Source organism: Vespa crabro, chromosome 16 (assembly GCF_910589235.1).
Source record: "Vespa crabro chromosome 16, iyVesCrab1.2, whole genome shotgun sequence".
In the NCBI taxonomy this organism is placed as follows: Eukaryota; Metazoa; Arthropoda; class Insecta; order Hymenoptera; family Vespidae; genus Vespa; species Vespa crabro.
The window spans coordinates 1,799,495-1,820,766 of NC_060970.1; the positions used below are offsets into that span (position 1 = coordinate 1,799,495).

General features: G+C 33.6%; 1 protein-coding gene and 1 long non-coding RNA gene across 6 annotated transcripts in view; one reads left to right on the top strand and one right to left on the bottom strand.

Moving 5' to 3' along the window:
• Nucleotides 1–21,272, bottom strand: part of LOC124429692 — a 42,677-nt gene that overhangs the window by 4,943 nt on the left and 16,462 nt on the right. For 2 of the 5 annotated variants that reach the window (XR_006943515.1, XR_006943517.1), the window contains 3 exons: nucleotides 2,758–2,856; nucleotides 2,515–2,670; nucleotides 1,810–2,203 (listed from right to left, as the gene is read on the bottom strand). This is a non-coding gene — a long non-coding RNA (uncharacterized LOC124429692). Of the gene's footprint in view, nucleotides 1–1,089; nucleotides 1,717–1,809; nucleotides 2,204–2,514; nucleotides 2,857–21,272 lie in introns of those variants that run through there. The other 3 variants (XR_006943519.1, XR_006943516.1, XR_006943518.1) reach the window with 2 other exon arrangements.
• LOC124429688 lies at nucleotides 11,901–12,896 on the top strand. The gene is made up of 2 exons (XM_046975269.1): nucleotides 11,901–12,100; nucleotides 12,190–12,896. Exons 1-2 carry the CDS (start codon nucleotides 11,970–11,972, stop codon nucleotides 12,743–12,745), a joined length of 687 nt encoding a protein of 228 aa, XP_046831225.1. The 5' UTR covers nucleotides 11,901–11,969; the 3' UTR covers nucleotides 12,746–12,896.

The window sequence follows — 21,272 nt, forward strand, 5'->3', positions numbered from 1 at the left end:
CAGGTACGAATATATAAACTGACAACGAAAAAGGAAAAGTAAAGATCTCTGACTTTAGAATGGAAATATCAATGCATCTCATACAGTGCCATGATGTAGTAACAATAGTGCCATCAAATATATCTATCCGAAGAAGAGTAAACCATGAAATGTAAAAGAAGGTTGGACTAACATACTCGGTGTGAAAATTTTACAATGTTAGCAAAAAAATTTTGCAAGTTTTAGAACAAAGAGTGCTAAAATTCAGACAAAAAGCCATATACTTCCCAGGTTGTATTGATCAGCTGCATTTCTGTTTGAAATGCTTTAGTGCAATATATCGATAGATAGAAGATTTGATAAAAATTAATTTTTCACTTTTGATTTTCAGCAAAATAAGCAAAATTGCAACGCGACTAAAGTTCCTGTAAATTGTGATGAAATAAAATTATCTTATGTATAATAATAATTGAGATAAAAAAACAAGTAAAAATAAAAATTCAAATGACTGCTTTGAAAGAGTCATTACAAAATATCCAATATTCGGAAAGATTATACCATTCATACGATTTTTACAAATTATTAGATTTTTGCATTTAACAAATAATAATATAGTTGACAATATAGACTGATTACATAAAATAAAAGTTATAATAAATTTGTTTATTCATAAATTCAAAAATGTATACACATGGACGTCACTATTAATAAATCATTAATGCAATTTAAGAGACTTATTTCATATAAACAATATAATCCAACCTACAAAGATTTGGCGTAAAAATTTATATTAATATACAAAAACAATAAAAAAGTCTATGAAAATAAAAAACCAATTTAACAATATCAAAAAATAAATAAGAGCTTTTAAAATTAATAAAAAATATACGAAATGCATTGAAACAACATAGAAATACAAAAGATGGCAAATTGTGTTAGTTGCACTATAGTGCATTGAAAGATATCACACGATTATTAATTTTTTGTAAACGTTAGAAATTAAAAATAAGTATATCTTCACAAATTGAAATAAAATGTTACTAGTATTTCTAAGCCAAAAATTATTTCATTTTACTGTATGAATTGTTTTCGATTATTGCATCTAGAAGATCTCAAAAAAGAAGATTTCAAAAGACTTACTTTTTATGTTATGATCTGTTTGATTATATTATAATGTTTAAATGCATGTGCAAAAATATATTTATTCAAATTAATCAGATTTTATAGTTTTTATAATAATAAATTTCGTTAACATCCACATAATTGGCACACGTTCAAAAACGCATAGTCAAAATGCTGCAGAAGCCAACGTGTGAGCGCCTTCGTCACCAATTGTGACAACCAGTCGCACTTAAATCACACTTCAAAGAGTTGTTACATGACTATTAATTAAATGACTCATTAATAAAACAAGAAAATAGTATCCTAAGCTAATGAAACTAAACTATGCTCAATAAAAAAACCTGTACCATTTAAGAGTAAATCCAAAAAGTTAATTATTAATGGCTATTCGTCAACAATTAATAGAAAAAATTACAACTAGTAACTCATATCAAGTCAAATCTTTCATCCTCGAAATAATATGTACAGAAGGGACTTAAATTTGTTCACTCGCCGAGTTGTAGCTCGAAATTTATGTAAGCTGTTCCATAATAAGTCCAAAATGAAATAAATCGATGTAAATGAAAAATTAATTAGATTGAATTTGTAATACATTGATTTAATGACAATGCAAATCTGAAAAAGGATTAAACACAATTTTTTTTAAATTTATAGTAATAAAAAAAAATGTAGAATTATATTAGCTATTAAATTTAAACATTTATTTACCAATATTCTTCTACAGAAGTGTAATAGGTCCTTGATCATCTTCCATGATGCACTGACTTAAATGCGCAATAATTATTTAATAATTAAGATGCAAACAATGATTTTAATTCGCGAATATCTATTGCTTGTTTTATATATAAGTATCTACAGTATATCTGATTGTAGAGAAAAAGAAAAATAAAATTTTATATGAACAAATATTGATTCTATGACTGCTTTGGACCCAAATTATTCATACAGACATATTCATAAAAGTTTTTTAACATCATAAAATGCAAACAAATTTAAATTAACTGAAAAACATTAACAACAAATCTACTTCACAATTCTTTCATTACTTTATCGAAACAAAGATCGATTCATCTATGTCTGCACGAACAACTGCAATCATAATCTGAAAATAAAAACGATATCAATATCATTGTACAATACAAAAAAATTGTTAAAAGTATAACGTCAAAAAATAAAAGATTACTCAAATTCTTACTAGCAAAAAGTAACAATGAAATAAACAAAAACATTGTAACGGTAACAAAAAGAATTAAAAAATAATGTCATCTACGAATCACAATATTATCTAAAAAATATTAATAATGTTCACGATGGTAATTATTTTATAATGAAAATACATAGCATAATTATTAATGATTCTAAAATAAAATATAGTTAAATTTTCACTGGAATAATTAACACGCGAATACTTACACAACAGAAGAATAGCCGAGAATGTTATTGCGTGTAGGTATCGTATCATTCTGAGTAGGAGAGGTCATCTATACCATGGTACATCATCCCAGGCACAATTCTCTCATAAAGTTGTACACGAAAACAAATTTCCGAGAACCATTAACAATGTCATTTCTGATAATGTAACAGAAGATTTATTCGTATTTACGTTCCTTCATATATCAAAACAAACTTGACCTTTTTTTTTAACAACACACTTACCTATCGACTACATAAGAAAAACAGCAAAATATAACACATGATCTTCACTGTGCTTTATATTTCCAACTTCGTCGACTCATAGAATTTTATGTATTATACCTGTAAAATGTGTATGTATGTTACATACAATATATAGCAGGTAGTATATGTAGTATATATTATAACATAAACAATAATATAATATTCTTTTGACAACAACACAAGCTCTTATAAAATGTCCTTTCTTTTCTTTCAAATCCTAACATTTTCTTCTGATCTATTTACATATATTTATCCTTAATTTATATTATAAATAAGGTAGCATTCGATGTCTTATTTATGTATTATACCATGTGCTTGATATTAACAATCCCGGACGAAACAGGTCACTCGTTCGCTGATGAGACAAAGAAATGCCTTAATTTTGAGAATTCTTTCGTAATATATGTGCGTATCTGTAATAAATGTATGAACATAGACATATTTATCCATGACGAGTCATACATACAACGTATACGTGAGATATATGTACGCACATATATAGTATTAGATTCATGTATAGTATCTATCAGAAATGTCAACACATGTATATATATATTACATATACGATATATTATGTTTGTATATGTATGTACACAAATATATACGATTTAGATAAAAGTCGAAAAGAACACATAATAGGAATAACAATTGATAAATTATTATATTTCTTTCAACGAGTCATCAGTAGAAATAAACATGCATGATCGGAACAGGATAGTATTTACAACTTTCAGACCCCACTTCAACGATCTATAAATAATCCCTCATCCATTTTATAAACCCGAGAATCGAAATTATCTAATAAAGAACCATTTTCGCACCTGAATTTTACAATTGACTATCAATAGTAGTTTGAAAGCCAATAGCTGATGTCTATCGCATCTATCACGTATTTAACAAGCGAATATTTCGTTTATTTCTATTTGACTTGTTGAAAAGAGTACGGACTAAGTTATTTTAAGACAAGAGCAGCAAACATACCACGAAAATAAGAGCCAGAAATTCGAGCAAAAATATGACGCAATAGTACGGCGATGGACATATGTAGACGATAATTTTATTTTCGCCAACATTTCAGAAATGCAACATTTTTTGATTTGCGAATACTATGTCGTAGATATCAAATGTTTAATGATCAATTATGTATATTGGACGAATTAGTAACTTAGAAAAAAAAATCTTTATTATCTATAATTACGAGATGATAAAACTTCGTCACATAGATTTTATACTAATGAACAAGCAAATAATAAATCGAATAATAGGTAAATTTATCTATGTAATAAATTTGAATATTTCGTGTAAATATTCTAAAAAAATAATATTTATCTCTATTATTCATTGTTATCTGTAAGAGTTTAATAATATAGTTATAATAGTATAATATAGTTAAATTGTATAATATAGTTAAAATATTACATAATTGAAATAAAATATTAGAATTCGGTATCAGAAATGTTTAATCAGTTTCTGAAAGAAAGTGATGCTTTCCGTAAAGAACTAATAATTTTCAATAAATAACTGTGTCTCTCTAAAAGAATAATCTAAAAGAATAAAGACTTACCCAAAACCTTCATTATATACAATGCATTTGTTCGATATTTAATTTTTTTACTGTGACCCTTTTTCTTTAATTTCATCCTCTACAAGTTAATTTCTTTTCCGTATATACAAACAGAACTATGTAAGTGAAAGTTATAATATTACTTCTACAACTATACTATTATATATATACAATTAATATTATATATATTAAATTAATATTATATATATACAATTATATTATTATATATATATACTAAGTATAATATATATTTATTAAACATATAAAAATCTTTATATATAAAGTAAAAATTTCTTTTTTACTGATAAAATAAAATGAAATTTTCAATATATAGATGAGCGTTAAACATGATTTTAAAGTTATATTACGTTGTAGAGAATTAATGGCAAAAAATATGTAAAAAGAAAGTTTTAATAAATTAATATGTCCTACCCAAAAAAAATAACTAACCTATTTTCTTAGACCAGTATTTTTATATATAATACTTATCTGGTTTAACAACATATGAAAAGAAACCGAAAATAAAACACCTATTCTTTGTTCAAGATTACATCAAGAAATTATTTCTTTTTTCTTCTACCATCTTCTTCGCCCTTACAACTGACAGTAACTGATGACCGCATTTTCTACACTTATCTTGGACCTTCAGAACTTAAATAAGCATAAACAGAAAATGAGAAGATGCAAAGGGCCCAACTAATTGGCCGCACACGCGCCCTAACATCACGTCTCGCACTCATCCCCGCACGTACATGTGTACGCACGTGTTCTATTCAGTCGCCTTGCATGGTCTTTATTATATATACATATGAAAGTGTGTAAGTATCATTCTATATATATATATATATATATATATATATATATAACTCGGATTGATAAGGTGAGGTGATAAACTAAAATAAGTTTCTCTGTGAACAAAGTGATAAATCTTTATTTGTTAATTAATGCTTAGTTTCTAATTAGTCTTATCTGTGAACAGAGAAACGACAATTTACGTTTATTTTTCACACTGTTAAATTTTATTTAATATATTATAAATTTTCTTATAGCTCTCGTATTATTTTTCTCTTCTATGTTATATTTCATACTGCTCGTTTCTCTTCCAAATCTTAATGACTCGATTTGTAGGTCACAAAAGAAATTGTAAATAATAAAGTACAATGGAAGGGCGGGCTATGAGACGCGCGGCAAATCTACCTGAACCAAGTATACTTTCTTTACAAATATATATGTATACACACACACACATACAATTCATTTCTGCATACTTTTACATCTATAACTTATTACATAAAATATTCGTATTGTTACGCTATTAGTCTCCATTTCGAAGAATCCATCCTTCATTGCCTTCTAAATCACATTGGATACTTAGAAAAAAAATCTTACAAAAAAAATGCCTGTTGACTCATAAAACACTCATTATAACCATGTCTAAGAAAAAAATAAAATAAAAAAAGTTAAACAAAATGATTGTTATAATAAATAATTTTGAAAAAAATGCAAAATTTAATTGACAAGAATTTGCCTTAGCTGACGAAGTTACATATATGCCTTCATTAATCATACGCCATATATATATATATATATATATATATATATATATATATATATATATATATATATGTCATATACACACACACTTATATGCGTACGTGTACACAACGGTAAGAAAAAATTTCGTCTTGTCAACAAGAAATGATACAATGGCAACTCAAGACCGAATAGGACAATTTTTTTGAACGTTGTGAGGAAATTAAAATTGTTATTTACAATCTACGGTGAAGGTGAAAGATAAACCTAAAGGAGACAGAAATCGGTAAAGCATCATTTATCGGAAATCGAAAGAGAAAATAAAATACATATACTCATATAAGCTTTATGTAATGCTATCTAATACTATAAAACATTAACTATATGAATGAGTAAAGAATTAATATTATACATTAGCTAACTATTATATTCTATTCGAAATGATATTATAGAAATATTTTTAACAATAAAATGTTTAAAATTTTCAATTACACTTTATACTATAATCTGTTTATCAGAAATTGAAAACACAATATGTCATAATATTAAACTATTTTAACATATTACGGACCAGACAACTTATTACTAACCATCTTTTTCCGCATAAAATATTTTTAAATCTCTAACATCGTCATATTAATATTTGTTTTCAACAAATATTTTGAAATTGCATTCGTTTTTAATATAAATTGTGCGTATTAAAATCTTTTTAAAGTATGATATTTAGTAAATAAACAAAACTCCACATAGCTTGCAAACATAGCGCGATTCACTACTTTTGCTAGTACTGTAAGTGATCTGTACATAGAGCAATATTTGAAACTTCTTAAGGAAAAACTTTATATCTTATTTTATTTTCAGTATCACGAATTTGAAATATCCTACATAAATTAAAAAAATTACGATTAATCGAGTAGAATTTTTAACTATTAAATCTTATTACTAGTCTATTAACTCGTAATTCCACTCTTGGTTAATACATAGAAAATGTGAAATATTTTGTCATTTGTCCATATTGCCTTAACAATTGGCACATCAAAAACATTTTAATATATTATAATTATATTTGGTGTTATTTCAATCATTCTTATTTTATAATTTTCTTATATGATTTCATAGATGAGATATTTTTATTGTCAAATTAAGAAGTTTTTACTCATCAATCACTCTATATACATACATCTTCAAAAATTCTGCATTTTTACAAGATTATTTATTTATATATATTTTTCTGTTAAAGAACACAAAGTTAATTTATAATTTTACATAACAAATTGTTAAAGAGTTATCCTATGATTATATATTATCAAAACATCTTCAAGAAGGTAATTTTCAAAGTATAAAAATACGACTGTATAAGAATTCGCAGCGCACTAATATATGAAATTGATGTATAATTTTATAAAATATTCATTATTAATACGCAAAAATTAATGATTCTGAATGTGGCATTAAATTAAAAATGGAAAAAGTTAGATTTAAAAAAGAGAAGGATATAGGTTAATAAGAAAATATGCGGCTATGAAAGAAATTGTTTTTCTTTTCTTACCAATGAAACGACTTTTCTGGTTTTGATGTAAGGGCCAAAGTATTGGCCATGCAATTTCATATCCTTTAACATTTCCTTATAGAAAATTTGAAACTTTACACTCAACAGTAGCATAAGTCGCAAAGTAACAAAATTCTAATTTATTTTCAAATGAAATTCATGATGATATTTCAAAACAATATTAATTATTTATATAAATGTATTAATTGGATTACCCTATGCAATGGAATATGTTTTAAACATTTACATACTTATATTAGAATCAAAGGATATCTGGTCCAAAGACACATTCGTCTGTTGAGAAAGTTTATAAACTATTCTTGAAAAAATACTATTTTGAACACGATTTTTTTTAATAAAATAAAGCTTTTTTAAAAATTCGGAAACATTAAGTTCTAGATTAATCCTTCGTCTTTAAAATGCGACCTTATTCATCGGTCAAGAATTACGCCTGTTCTCATGGATTACGTAAGTCATTATAAAATCATGTTTAATGAATATCCTTAAACTAAAAAAATGTATATCTATTTTATTAAAAATGCTTTTTTATCAAAGGAGAAATATTTTTATACAAAATATCAATTAATTATTGTAAAAATTTGTAAGTTAGATTCAAGTACATGTCAATTAATAGTAAATGTAGATCATGTTCATATATTTGGCAATTGAAAATAGGCATTGCTACTTATAGCATATGTAAAATCACACTAGGATAGATTAACTTGCAATTGAAATGTTCTCTCTCAATCTAGTCCTTTTCTAGTCAAAATCAATATGTATATTTATTTGTTAAATAGTACTGTTGAAACAAAATAAAGAGTTGGAAATTGTATATTATGTTTTATATTATTGTTTACATTTGTTGTAAATGATGGTCATACCGTAATAAACAATAAACACAGATTTATGAGTATTTTAAATGAAATTGCAAAATTTGAATACAAATACCAATAATTCTGAAGACAATAAATGTATTATATACATTTCACTACAAAAAACAAAATATTACTACTCTTTGTTTTTATATCACTATCATCATATATTATCATAAACAAAGTTGTTAAGTTAAGCTGTTATGAAAAATCTCAGTTGCATGAAAGTCATAAATAATTGCTTTTTATTGATCATCTGCAAAGTAGATCAAATAAAAAGATTTTCCAAAAATTCGACAAAGATTTATGGTAGATTTTTAAAATAAGACCTCCTTCATTAAAATTGGTAAAAAATTACTCCTGTTCTCGTTGCTGAAGTAAATGATGTTTTCGACATTATTCGCGATGAAAAAGTTTAATACTTGACATTTGCGACGGAAGAGAAGCTTGTATCCTCTCTACTGATCATTATATACACGATTGATTATAGTATGTTTTTATCCGTGAAATAGTTCGTCTGTGTACATAAATAGCCGATGGTCAAATTTTCTAAATATTTTTAAATGCAAAGAAATGCGTGTCACAGAGAAGCTACGGTAATGCAATCGGTTATTTTAATAAGCTTTCGAAGTAGTATTCGAATTTCTAAAATATTGTAAAATTTTGGAAAAATTTATAATTCCTTATAAATTTTATAAATTAAAAAGATAGAGATTCTATGAGCAATGTATCGCACATTGGCAAGCATCTAGATTGATAATTTTATAATTTAGTACGGTATTGCTGTTCAATCTCTTATATTAATTTTCTCCAATGATGGTTGAATTTCTGATGGTGATCTCTGCCGAATAGCATACAGCAGTATAATTTTGTTCGATGACATGCGTATTAAGTATATATATTATAGTAAACATATATATTATATATTATTTTTAAAAACGATCAAAACACGAGTTCATTTCCACATTATGAGATTTTTCTCTACTAGCGGCATGTTTACCATCGTGGAATTTAGTTTTATCTCCGCATACTCTCTGGCTCTGTTTTTTTGTCTCTGTCGTTGTGCACCAGCTAAAACAATACTTGCGGCTTTTTAACTCCATTCTCATTCTCTCTCTCTCTCCCTCCCTCTCACTCTATCTCACTCTCTCATTCTTTCTTTTTCTTTAGATTCACGTACACTTTGTGTTTTCTCGTTCATCTTAACGTGGTCACTCGTAAGTTGGGTTTATTAATACTACCACTATTACGCTGGAACAATGAAGAAATATTATCGGCTGGATCTCGCGACTACTTTTTGCTGCTTGCTTGTTCGCTCATTTGTTTGCTTGCTTGCTTGTTTGTTCTTTTGGTTATTCGTTTGCTTAGTTGTATGGTTACTTTGTTGTATAGTTAGTTGGTTCCTTACTGGTTTACTTCTATCGTAGTTTTAGGTTAGCTTGGAAATTTTATTACTTACAAAAAAGAATATTTGGAAACAGGAGGGACTAAACTGGTCTTATATGGATACTTGGTGTGATAGTTGTGTAAAATGGTTAGTAACGATCGAAATCATCGAGGTTAGAACAGAAAGAATTACTTATAACGGAATCATTTGATCGTCGAAAACGAGAAAGACAGAGAGGGAGAGGGACAGAGAGAGAGAGAGAGAGAGAGAGAGAGAAAGAGAGAGAGTGAGAGAGAGAGAGAGAGAGAGATTAGTAGGGCTAAAGTTAGTTAAAGATCCAACTTCTCGACTAACTAAATAGGCTCTTAAATTAGCTCAATATAATTTCAATAACATCTATTAATCGGGAACTGTTAAGACAAACGCGAATGCTCTATCTCGGAATCTTCCCGAAACTATGTAAATCTTAACTATTCGTCCATGGAACGAAGCATCATCTGACAAATCGTTGTATTCAATCCGACCAAAGATAAATGAACAAACATCAAAATTGAAAGAAGAACCACCAGTAGGAATTTCGACGCCACTAAACATCTATATAAACCAGGTAAATGGTGATAAAAAAGAAATAAGTGTTGCATGAGGCGTCAGATGGTTGTTCCAATATCTCTCTCCACCCCAATCAATGAGACGACGATTCGTATACTAGCTCAGAAGGCATGTTTGATTCTGCCTCGTGTCCGTACATTATATCGCCTCATTCAGAGGGAACATATAGGGTTTCGTGGAATACGGTAGAATCAAACGATCAAATTTCGATCAAAAAAGACATTTTAGCGATCTTCATCAACTATGCGCTGAATTCTTTATGATGAAGGAGCTAAACAATTGGCCAAACTCGGAAAGCTCCTTCAATATAAATATCTAACGCTGGGACCTGCAAGAGTAACAAATTTCTGAAAGAACAAATTAATATCTCTACTCATTAAGGAAACGGGCAACATAATGTTAAATGATGAAATACAAGATTCCGGACTCGTATCGCTATTATCGGTAACACGTGAGCTGGATTTTTGTACGATATCCATTTCAAAGACAATCAAATTTGATAATGTACTATGGCAATACATCGAAAAAGGACTGGGAAAGATATTTAATGGAGAATCTTGTACGATTTGCATTTGTAAAAATTTGACAAAAACACCTGAGAAACATAAGAAGAAGGTCCTAATACGAAAATATTACGCATCAGGAGTATACATAAAGAGGTAACAAAAACTTACAACAGAATAAGACAACATTATTATTGACAACGAAAACTTACAACAGAATAAGACAATATTATTATAGAAAAAACATTAAAGAACAAATACAACTTTTTATTCAAAATTCTTTAGAATGCCAACTACACAAAATTCGTTAGAATAAATAACAAACACCCGATGATAATAACAGACAAACCAGGTGCTACATTCGATATAGTAGCAATGAATATTGTCAGTCCTCTCCTTCAAACTACAAAGGGAAATAAATTTATACTAATCATCCAAGATCAACTTACAAAGTTCTCAATTGCAGCAAGCCTCTGTAACACCACGTCCATTGACATAACGGATATAATGGTCAATGACTTAATTTTTCTTAAGTTCTTTTACAAAAGCAAAAGCGCGAAAATTCAAAATAAAACAGTATAAGAATACAGCATTTTATTCGCAGTCTAACAGGTCGATTGAAAGGTGTCACGATGTATTGATGGAATATTTCAAAACATTCGTCAAGAAGGAAAAGGATTGTGACAAATGATTAGGTTTTACGATATTCTCGTATAACACCAGTACTCATGAAGGAACTCGCTTCGCACCTAATGAACTAGTTATTGGAAAGACAGCTAAAATACCAGCATCAGACCCGCAATTAGATGAAAATTTGGAATAGACGTATTTTCAATACTACACTAAATTAATAAACAAAATAAATCATACACAATAGGTAGCACGACATAATCTTCTGAAGGCCAAGGAACGATCAAAAAATAAATCCTCAAGTATTAAAAATGGAAGACGAAGTATTTCTTTTCAAGAAATCCACCTTAAAATTTGGAAATCGCAACACTGACCATCACAAAATTCTAGAAATGCTACCCCACAACAATATTAAATTACAAGTTAATGGAAAAACAAAGATATTTAATTTTAACAAACTAAGGAAATCGAAATTAAGTCAAACAAATATTGGAATTTAAACTGTTTCAGAGACGTGGGAAAAATATTAGCAGTAGCGGTAACGATGCTATTTATGGTCAAAATCTGTGCCGCTGTCTTGGGGTGCGACTGCGGAGGAGCGATCACCAATATTACAACATTATCATTGTTGGACACTAAGGATCATGACGCACCTACCGAAACGCCGAATTCTATGTAGGTTTATATACAACTACTCCGGCTAACGAACGCACGCATGTGCATCAATTTCATGTGGAACTGGACAGCACGATATAATGTTTCAGAATGGCATCACACGTGTCCGTCGTCCAGAACGGGAAAAGAGTATATATGTTGGACATGTCCTGGGAATCGTATAAGGCCGTGTTAAACACAGCAATCTTAGGCATAACTTCCACACTTCAAATATCGGGGTTAAATATCAACACTACAGAACATCGAATTGATACGTTGACAGGATCTATATTCACGGTTGGCCGGATTTATTTGTACTGGAACGCAATACGCCGTCCCATATGGCACTTTGGACGACATAGTAATGCAAGGATCTTTGATGATCAACCTAGAAGAATACTTTGCACGGTAAAAATCAATGATAATGACGTAATTCTCCGACAAGGAACTAAATGCGCCTTCATGGAAGGTACTTGTATCACAGATGAGAAGGGTAATGCATTCTGGAAAACTGATTCAGCCTGTAACTTCGAGCATTTCAATGTGCTATATGAGGGCTTAGCAACAAAATTGACAGTTTTAAGAAAGGCAGAAGTATTCTATACGTTGACTACGCATGACGTCAAGCTCGCACTAGAAATTATTTATGCGGTTACACATTATTAAAAAGTAAACATCCAAAATTGTTTATATTGAAAACACGTAAAAGCCGAACATATGCATCAAAAATAAAACTTTTAGTTGAGGAACTTGATGTTTTGTTTACGTGAAATCAAAATTTTTTTCCTAGAAAAGACAATGAAGGACCAGATGACCGCATTATAAAATGATGACAACGGGAAAAGTGATTTATGTAGTCAGGTGAACTCCGGAATGAGTAAAGATAAGACAACCAAAAGAGTGCTATAACGAACTCCCGGTCTATCTGCAAAACGACAGTCTATTTTTAACACCAAAACCGAGCATTAAGTCAGGAACTATCAGGTTTGCGTTAGGGTTGCGTTAGGGTTCCCCCGTTTCCCCTGTGGGTAGGGCGAACCTCCCCTGTAAGTAGGGGGCAGTAGAATACTCCCACAGTATTCCCTGCTTGTCGTAAGAGGCGACTAAAAGGGATGGTATGAATGGTGTGTAAATGTTCTTGTATGGCTATTCCTCTCTTTTTTGCTGTCCTATCACATCTTTCCTACCCTTTCTCTCTCTCTCTCTAGCATTCTTCTTTTCCTTTCCTTTCCAATGGGGAGCCTGGCTCCCAACCAATAATTAAAATATATGATGAGTTGTTTAGGTAAAGTAATCAGCGGGCGTGGGAGGGATACCCATGCCACAGCGGTGTCAGGTGGTGATAGGGCAGGCCACCCTCCGTCGTCAACCAACGACTGCCAGGAGCTCGGGGTAGGCAACCTGGCTCCAGCTCTGGTCTCTGCGTCAGGAAGGGCATCACAGGTAGGCGACCTGGCCTGTGGTGTATCTAACATGCCAGGAAATTCAAGACCAGAAGAGGAAAACCTGGAAGAATGGCAAAAGGCTGCCAGGGCCGTGTATAGGGTGCGGCTTTCCGGACAGAGGTCTCCTATTAGCTTTAGGAGGAGTAAGCGGGCGAAGCCTGTGACCTACTCCTCTGAAGAAGAGGAGACAGGAGTTGACGTGGTTGGGTGGAGTACGGAAGTCCTGACAGTGGCCCAGCTACCTCAAGTGGACACCTGCAGGCTATTGGAGATTGCAACGAGGCAGATCCAGATGAATGACGCCGAGAGAAGGAAGTGCGGAAACATCAAGGGATCTATCTCTGGGAAGATGAAGAGCTCCAATAGCTACGTAGTGAAGATACACCAAACACTACTGGACAGATTCCAAGCAGGAGATGGGGACCCTCCGTCAACACAGGAGGCAATTGTGCAGCTGAAAGCTGAATTGAGGGCCCTGAAACTACGGAACAAAGAGATGGCGGATGAACTTGCCCGCCTTAAAAAGGAAAGGGCGAAGGAATCAAGACCAGTTGCTGCGAGGAGCGAATCAACGACTCCGGAGATTCAGCAGCTGATTGAATCGATCAAGCTGATGACGGAGGCATTCCGTTGTAATCAGCAACACCCGCAGCAGCCGCAACAACAGCAGCCGCAACAACAACAGCAGCAGCAGCGAGAGCAGCAGCAGCGACAACAGCAGCAACAGCAACGGCAGCAGACAGCGAGTGGATCAGCCAATGGAGCTGGCGGGCCACATAAAGGCCCTACAGTCCGTGCTGTATTCATGCGTCCTCCTGCGAATCAGGTAAGTGTAGCTAGGACACTAACCCCGCAGGGCGACTTTGTGCAGGTACTTGGCCGAAAGGAGAGACGGGCCCAGAGGAGGGAGGCGAACCCACCCCCCGAGCTGCACTAAGAAAGGAAGGCAACGACCCTCAACCCTTGCGGGGACAGGTGGCCCCCAAGAAGGGGAAGAAAAAGAGTGGCGCGCAGCGTAGGAAAAGGAACAGGCAGAGAGAAAGAGAAGTTGCGGCTGTTTCCCTGTCCTGCACCGAGGAGATGACATATAGGGATGCGCTTGGCCGGGCGGTAAACGCGGTCAATTTGAAGGACCTGGGGATCACCAATTTGCCCTGTAAGAGAGGCCTCACAGGTGCCTTTATCTGGAAGATACGAGGCAAAGGTGCGAACGAGAAGGCTGACCGAATGGCGGAGGCCTTCAGGAATGCTGTCCCGGGAGCGAAAATTACTCGCCCCGTGCGCACGAGCACCATAAAACTGGTGGGTCTGGATGCGTGGGCAAACAGGCCCATCATTAGGAACGCGCTTCTGGAAATAAAATCCGGAACGGACCCCAACCTGATCAAGACAGGGGAAATAAGAATTGGCAGGGGTAGACTAGGCGAGACCATCGTCTCCGCGCCTGTGCCTATCACGCGTGCGGCCCTGGATAAGGGCAAATTACAAATAGGGATTTCGACGGTAAGGATGCGTGAAATTAGACAGCCCCCCCCAGATGCCATCGATGCCTCGCACGAGGTAATATTGCGGCGATGTGCCCGGCTGAAAAGTCCAGGACAGACGTCTGTTACGTCTGCGGGAAAACGGGACACATAGCCAAAATGTGTACGGACAAGGCATCGTGCCCTGTCTGTACAGATGCCGGCCGGAAGCCGACCAACCACCGTGCCGGTTCTTGGGAGTGCCCGGTAGTGCCTCCCAGGAAATGGGTGGACAAGGTGTATGTAGGGACACCAAACGTTTGCCCGGAAAAGACATGAAAACAGGAAGACTCGAATAAGGTCGCCGACAATTGCGGGAAGAAAAATGTAAACGCGACCGAGAAGAGAAAGGTGCAGGAAGAAATGGAGGAGAAACAAAGTGTTTCAGGCACCTCAGTAGGGGTAGTTGCAGCGGAGGATCTATAGACAATGTCCTCCGTTGTAATACAAATAAATTTGAACCATGCGTGGCGTGCACAGGACTTGCTGGCACAGCGCATGCGCGAGGACAGTGTGGAGCTCGCGGTCATTGCGGAACGATGGTGGGTTCCTCCGGGGGATGAGAGGTGGTTCTCATCCCGAGGAGGGACCTCACTCTCCGCGGTGCTCGTGGGCGAGAGTAGAAGACCCTGCAGCCTGGTGCGTCGGGATCTCTTTTACGTAGCCATTAAATGGGGGGACTCGCTGGTAGTTTTAGTCTACTTTCCTCCCAGCGAGAAAATCATGATGTTCAGTAGACTCCTTGATGAGCTCGAAGAGCTCTTAGGAACATTCCCCGCTCTCCCAGCGCTGTTGGCTGGCGATTTTAATGCCCGGTTCAGCAGATGGGACCCAGAAGGCAGGAGTAACCGTAGGGGTGAGTTGCTCTGCATCTGGGCCAACAGAATGAACCAGGATCTGCTGAGCCGGGTTCGCTGTCCCACATGCGTTCGACCACAGGGGTCGAGCGTTATAGATCTAACGTGGGGCACGCCGGCGTCTGGCGTCCGCCTCTCAGAATGGAGGGTAGATGAGGCTGAGTCCCTGTCAGATCTCCTATATGTTAGATATAACTATAGGCACGAGGCTGCAGGGGTCCGAAATTATCGCTCACGAGATACATACATTTTCCACGAGAAATTCAGGAATAAAGAAGAAATTACCCAGATTGTCATCTATTTCAGACTATTTTGAATTAATTTTTTCTGAATAGCTCGTTCAATATATTGCTGATGAAACTAACGACTATCGGGCTCAGAAGTCTAATAACAATTTAGTAGACGAACTCTACTGTTTTTTTTTGCGTTATCTTTATTGATGACACGCAACAAAAAGCTAACAATACAAGAGTATTGGTTGAAGGATAAATATTTACGATCCAGCATTTTTGCTGAAATTATGACGAGAGATCGGTAACTCTCATTACTAAGCAGAATCCACTTTACGCACGACTCTGGACACACTGACGATCGTTTAGTCGAAATTAGAAATGTAGTCAATATGTTTCGAAAATCCTTCAATGATACATTCCATCCGTTTCAAAATCTTTGTATTGATGAAAGCCTTATGTTGTACAAAGGCCGCTTGTCATTCAGGCAGTATATTCCTTCGAAAAGGAATAGATTTGGTATCAAATCTTTTATGCTATGCGATTGCAAAACGGATTATGTACAAGATGTTATAGTTTATTGCCGACGGTCAACAACTGTTGAAAGTGTAACCAGGGGATCGGAAAGTCGGGTACGATAGTTTTGTCGCTTTTGCGACCGTTCTTAGGAAACGGTCACACAATCTATCTTGATAATTTTTACTCAGGTCCAGAATTATTTAATTTTTTGCATAATAATAGTACAAATGCGTGCGGGACTGTTAGTAAAAGACGGCAAGGAATGCCGAAGTTTGAGAAACATCTGAAAAAAGTAGAGACATGCTTTCGTTCATCAAACAGTTTGTTAGCGATAAAATAGTTAGGAAAAAAAGAAGTATATATCATTACAAAGACGGCAGATTTTGCAGCCGTGTCACACGTAGAGGACTAGAGAGTGTTGCTAAGCCCGTATGTGTTACTGATTACAATAAATCAATGAGCATAATAGACAAAGTCGATAGGGTTATAAGTACTGTAAATACAACGTGAAAATCGTTGAAGTGGTACCGCAAATTTTTTTCCTGTTATACATTTAGACATGCTAGACATGCTAGACATTTGTGAGTAGAATTCATATTGTCTTTATAAGTACAACCGAAGAGAAGTTATTTCTATTGCAAAATTTCACTTGCAGTTGATAAAACAAATAGTAGCAAAGTATCGGCATAATGTAGTTCGGCATCAAAGCAGACCGGTTGACAACCCCATGAGATTAACACTTGGCATGCGGGCAATGTATTTTTACGTTTTTTGCAGCCTGTCACTGGAGCGCGGGTCACGTAAAAATACGTATTTAGTAGATTTGTGGTGGATACCCACTAACCATCACAAATCTACTAAATACATATAATTATATGTATGTGTGACATTATATGCGTGTTGTTTGCGTCGTTAGGCAACTCTTTGCATTTTTTATTCCCACATGTTTTGATTGTCGAGTTACTCGGTCTTTTGTTTGAGTTATTTCGTCTTCAATCGAATTCCTAGCTTGGTTTTTTATTATTAATCCCAAAATTGATAAAATGAGCTGTTGTGACAAAGATAGTGATGAAGAAATATGCGCTAACAGATTATCGAAATTTTCGTATGATAGTGATTCTGAAAGTCAAGATATCGAAGAAAATGTCGATGAAGACATTATTCCACGTTCTCAAATTCGAAGAAGAATTTCTAATAGTTCTGAAACAACTTCTGATGAATAAGCAGATGAATGGTCATCGATTGATAATCCTCCAGACCTTGAAGAGTTTTTTGGTCAATCTGGGATAACTAACATGGCTAATATTCCTGAATCCATATCTGATGCAGTGAAGTTATTTATAGGCGACGACTTTTTTGCATATTTAGTCGCGGAATCAAACAGATATTATTTCCAAAATATGAATCAGTTCAAAATATCTCCCAAAACCATGAAATGGAGAGATATTACGATTCCGTAGATGAAGACATTTTTGGGGCTTATTATTTTCATGGGACAAGTTCGTAAAGACGCCCGAGACGATTATTGGTCAACTGATATCTGCACAAGTACACTGGTTTTTTATTAAACTATGTTAAAGGATAGATTTCGCCAAATATGGAAGGATTGGCATTTTAATAACAATGAAGACATCACAGATGATTCTGATCGATTATTCAAAGTCAGGCCTATACTAAATTATTTTGTTAAAAAATTCAATAACATTTACAAACCGAAACAACAAGTATCGTTAGATGAGTACATAATACTTTGGAGAGGACGATTGTCTTTTAGAGTTTACAATGCTGGAAAAATTATAAAGTACGGCATACTCATACGAATATTGTCTGAAAGTGACACAGGTTATATTTACAATTTTAAAGTTTATGCAGCTCAAGGATTACGGTTGATCGAGTAGTTTCGCCATATAATGATGTCTGGCACCATTTTTATATGGATAATTATTACAACAGCGTCGATAACACGGAAGCTCTTTTACAAAAAAAAAATACGAATTTGCGGAACAATTAGGAAGAATAGAGGTCTACCAGAGTGCCTGAAAAAAACTAATTTGAAAAAAAGAGAAACAATCTCAAAGAAAAAATGATATATTTGTAAAAGTTTGGCAATCCAAGAAAGAAATCAGAAGTACATGAAAGGAGTAGATCGGGCTAATCAGTATTTTTCCTACTATAGTATTTTGCGTAAAACAGTAAAGTGGACAAAGCGCTTAATTATGTACATGATGAATTGTGCATTTTTCAATGCATATGTAGTATACAATTCGACAAAGACGCAAAAAATAATATACAAGAAATTTTTGCATGACATCGCACGACATTAGGTTACTGATGAACTACCTGAAATCAGCACTGAAGAACCAGAGCAAATATCAAAACGTGATCCTCCTGGAAGATTATCTATGGATATGCGCAAACACGTATTGGAGAAAATTGTTAGTACCGGGAAGAAGAAAAATCCACAACGTCAATGTCGCGTGTGTGCAGCCAAAAAAGTGCGAAGTGAAACGTGTTTCATATGTAGCTTCTGCCGTGTTCCTCTTCACAGAGGAAAATGGTTTGAACGGTACCATACTGTAAAGAACTCTTAACGTGTTATCAGTTTTATTTGTAATTGTCATGAAAAAATATTTTTGAATACATTGTAAAATTTTAAAAATCGTTTATTTTTGTGACTTCGTAAAAATATCGTTTTTTTTTTGTTAAATAATCATACAGTATATATTTAAGTGTAAAATAAAAAAAGTTTCGTTCATAAAAACGAAGTAGTTCTCGATTTACTGGGGTTTTTCTGAATAACCAAACTTCCGCGCGATTCACGAAAAAACGCCCGCTGCGTAAGTTGGTGGCGCAGTATACCCGCATGCCAAGTGTTAATTGTTGTGTTATCCGGTAAGATCTCAAAAAAAAAACGATTCCTGTAAAATACTACTAAACAAACAACATCACCTTTTTTGATGGATATTGGCTTTGGAAATGCTTTGAGCCAATTCATCTTTTTTGCTCCATGATCTCTTGCGTTTGACATTGTTATATACAACCCATTTTTTGTCCCCAGTAATGATGCGCTTCAAAAATGGATCATTTTCGTGACGTTTGAGAAGCGAATCAACGCAACGACACAAATTTGTCTTCGTGAAAACATTGGGAATCCATATATAGAGCTTCGAGAATAAAACCAGGTCTTTCAAGTGGTCATAAACAATTGATATTGATAAATTTAACCTCTCACCGATCTCATGTATTGTTATTCGCTGGTTTGCATCAACTAATATGACCGCAAAGAGTTAATGATCTAATTTAGACGATTAAAAAATATATAATATATAATATATAATATATAATATATAATATATAATATATAATATATAATATATAATATATAATATATAATATATAATATATAATATATAATAGCATAAAGCGTCAATAACAACACAATTCTTGGTAATAACGCAGTCAGTAACTATGATATGAAAACGAAAATAAAACCAAAAGAATAAGTAGCATAACGAGTAGCTATATCTATATGAAAGGTTCGCTCAATATAAATCTTTTTGGGAAACTAGTCCTCTTTCATTTAGTTGAATCGATTTTTCCCATAGAGCAGGACGGAATTCTGAAGTAAAAAAGTCGGTGCAAATGTGAATTAAGCCAAAAATTCTCGAGTCAGGAAATATTGTTCATTGATAGGAAACTAATTCATATAGCCGCTAGGAACAGTATTTTATTTCGGTGCCACGTAAAGAATAAAGATGTTAGGAAAGAATATATTCCCAGATTGGAATCATTGCCAGAAATATATACTAGAGACTCAATAATTAAAAATGAGCAGAGACGAGCTTATTTTACGACTACCTACGAGGATCATGAGATTGTCATGCCAATGCTGATATTACTAGAATATACAATGTATAAAAACCGATTACTAATTACAGTGTATCAAAATTCGGATGCCAAAATATTGCAGCTAGCTTCAAGATCATTTCGATAATAATCACTGGAATAAGCAGTGTAAGCCTCAGCAGAATGGAATTAATAAAAGTGATAGGGCAGGTTAGATAAAATCATTACTGGGTTTGGAACATTTAAACGCGGAGGAAAGGAAAAAATGTGTTGATGCTTTTGACAGCCAGCTCAGACTGTTTTATCTACCAGGAGAATGTTTAACACTAGATTTACGGGACCCGTCAATTTGACGGATTTCAAACTTTGAAATGAAATAGCCAAAAAACCATAGCATTAATTTTAACCATTTTGCATCATAAATTAATCATTTCATCCAAAGAATTTATACACATAATTATTTTTTTCCTTAATCTTCTAAATTTTGAAATTTGTAGTATACCTATCTCTATGAAACCCGTCAAATTAACGGACTAGCTGACAAAAGAGAAAAGCCGATTGTATGGCCTGAGTTTTAGTCTTCGTCTTCATCTTTGTCTTTTTGTCTGAAATCGCTTATTTTATCGCCGCAGAAACCTTTAAAACAAGAAGCAATGTTCAGTATAATTGTTGCAGTGACCGAGTAAGAAAGTTTTTCAAAGACAGTGTGTACAATTTTCATTTATTGTAGACAGTCTTCATTTATTGTATTTACAATAGGGTAATTGAATTTG

Bases quoted from the DNA above. Each gene is read 5' to 3' on its own strand.
- LOC124429688 (XM_046975269.1), top strand. From the start codon at position 11,970: ATGCTATTTATGGTCAAAATCTGTGCCGCTGTCTTGGGGTGCGACTGC. The intron at 12,101-12,189 runs GTAGGTTTATAT...ATAATGTTTCAG, and splicing joins ACCGAAACGCCGAATTCTAT to AATGGCATCACACGTGTCCG.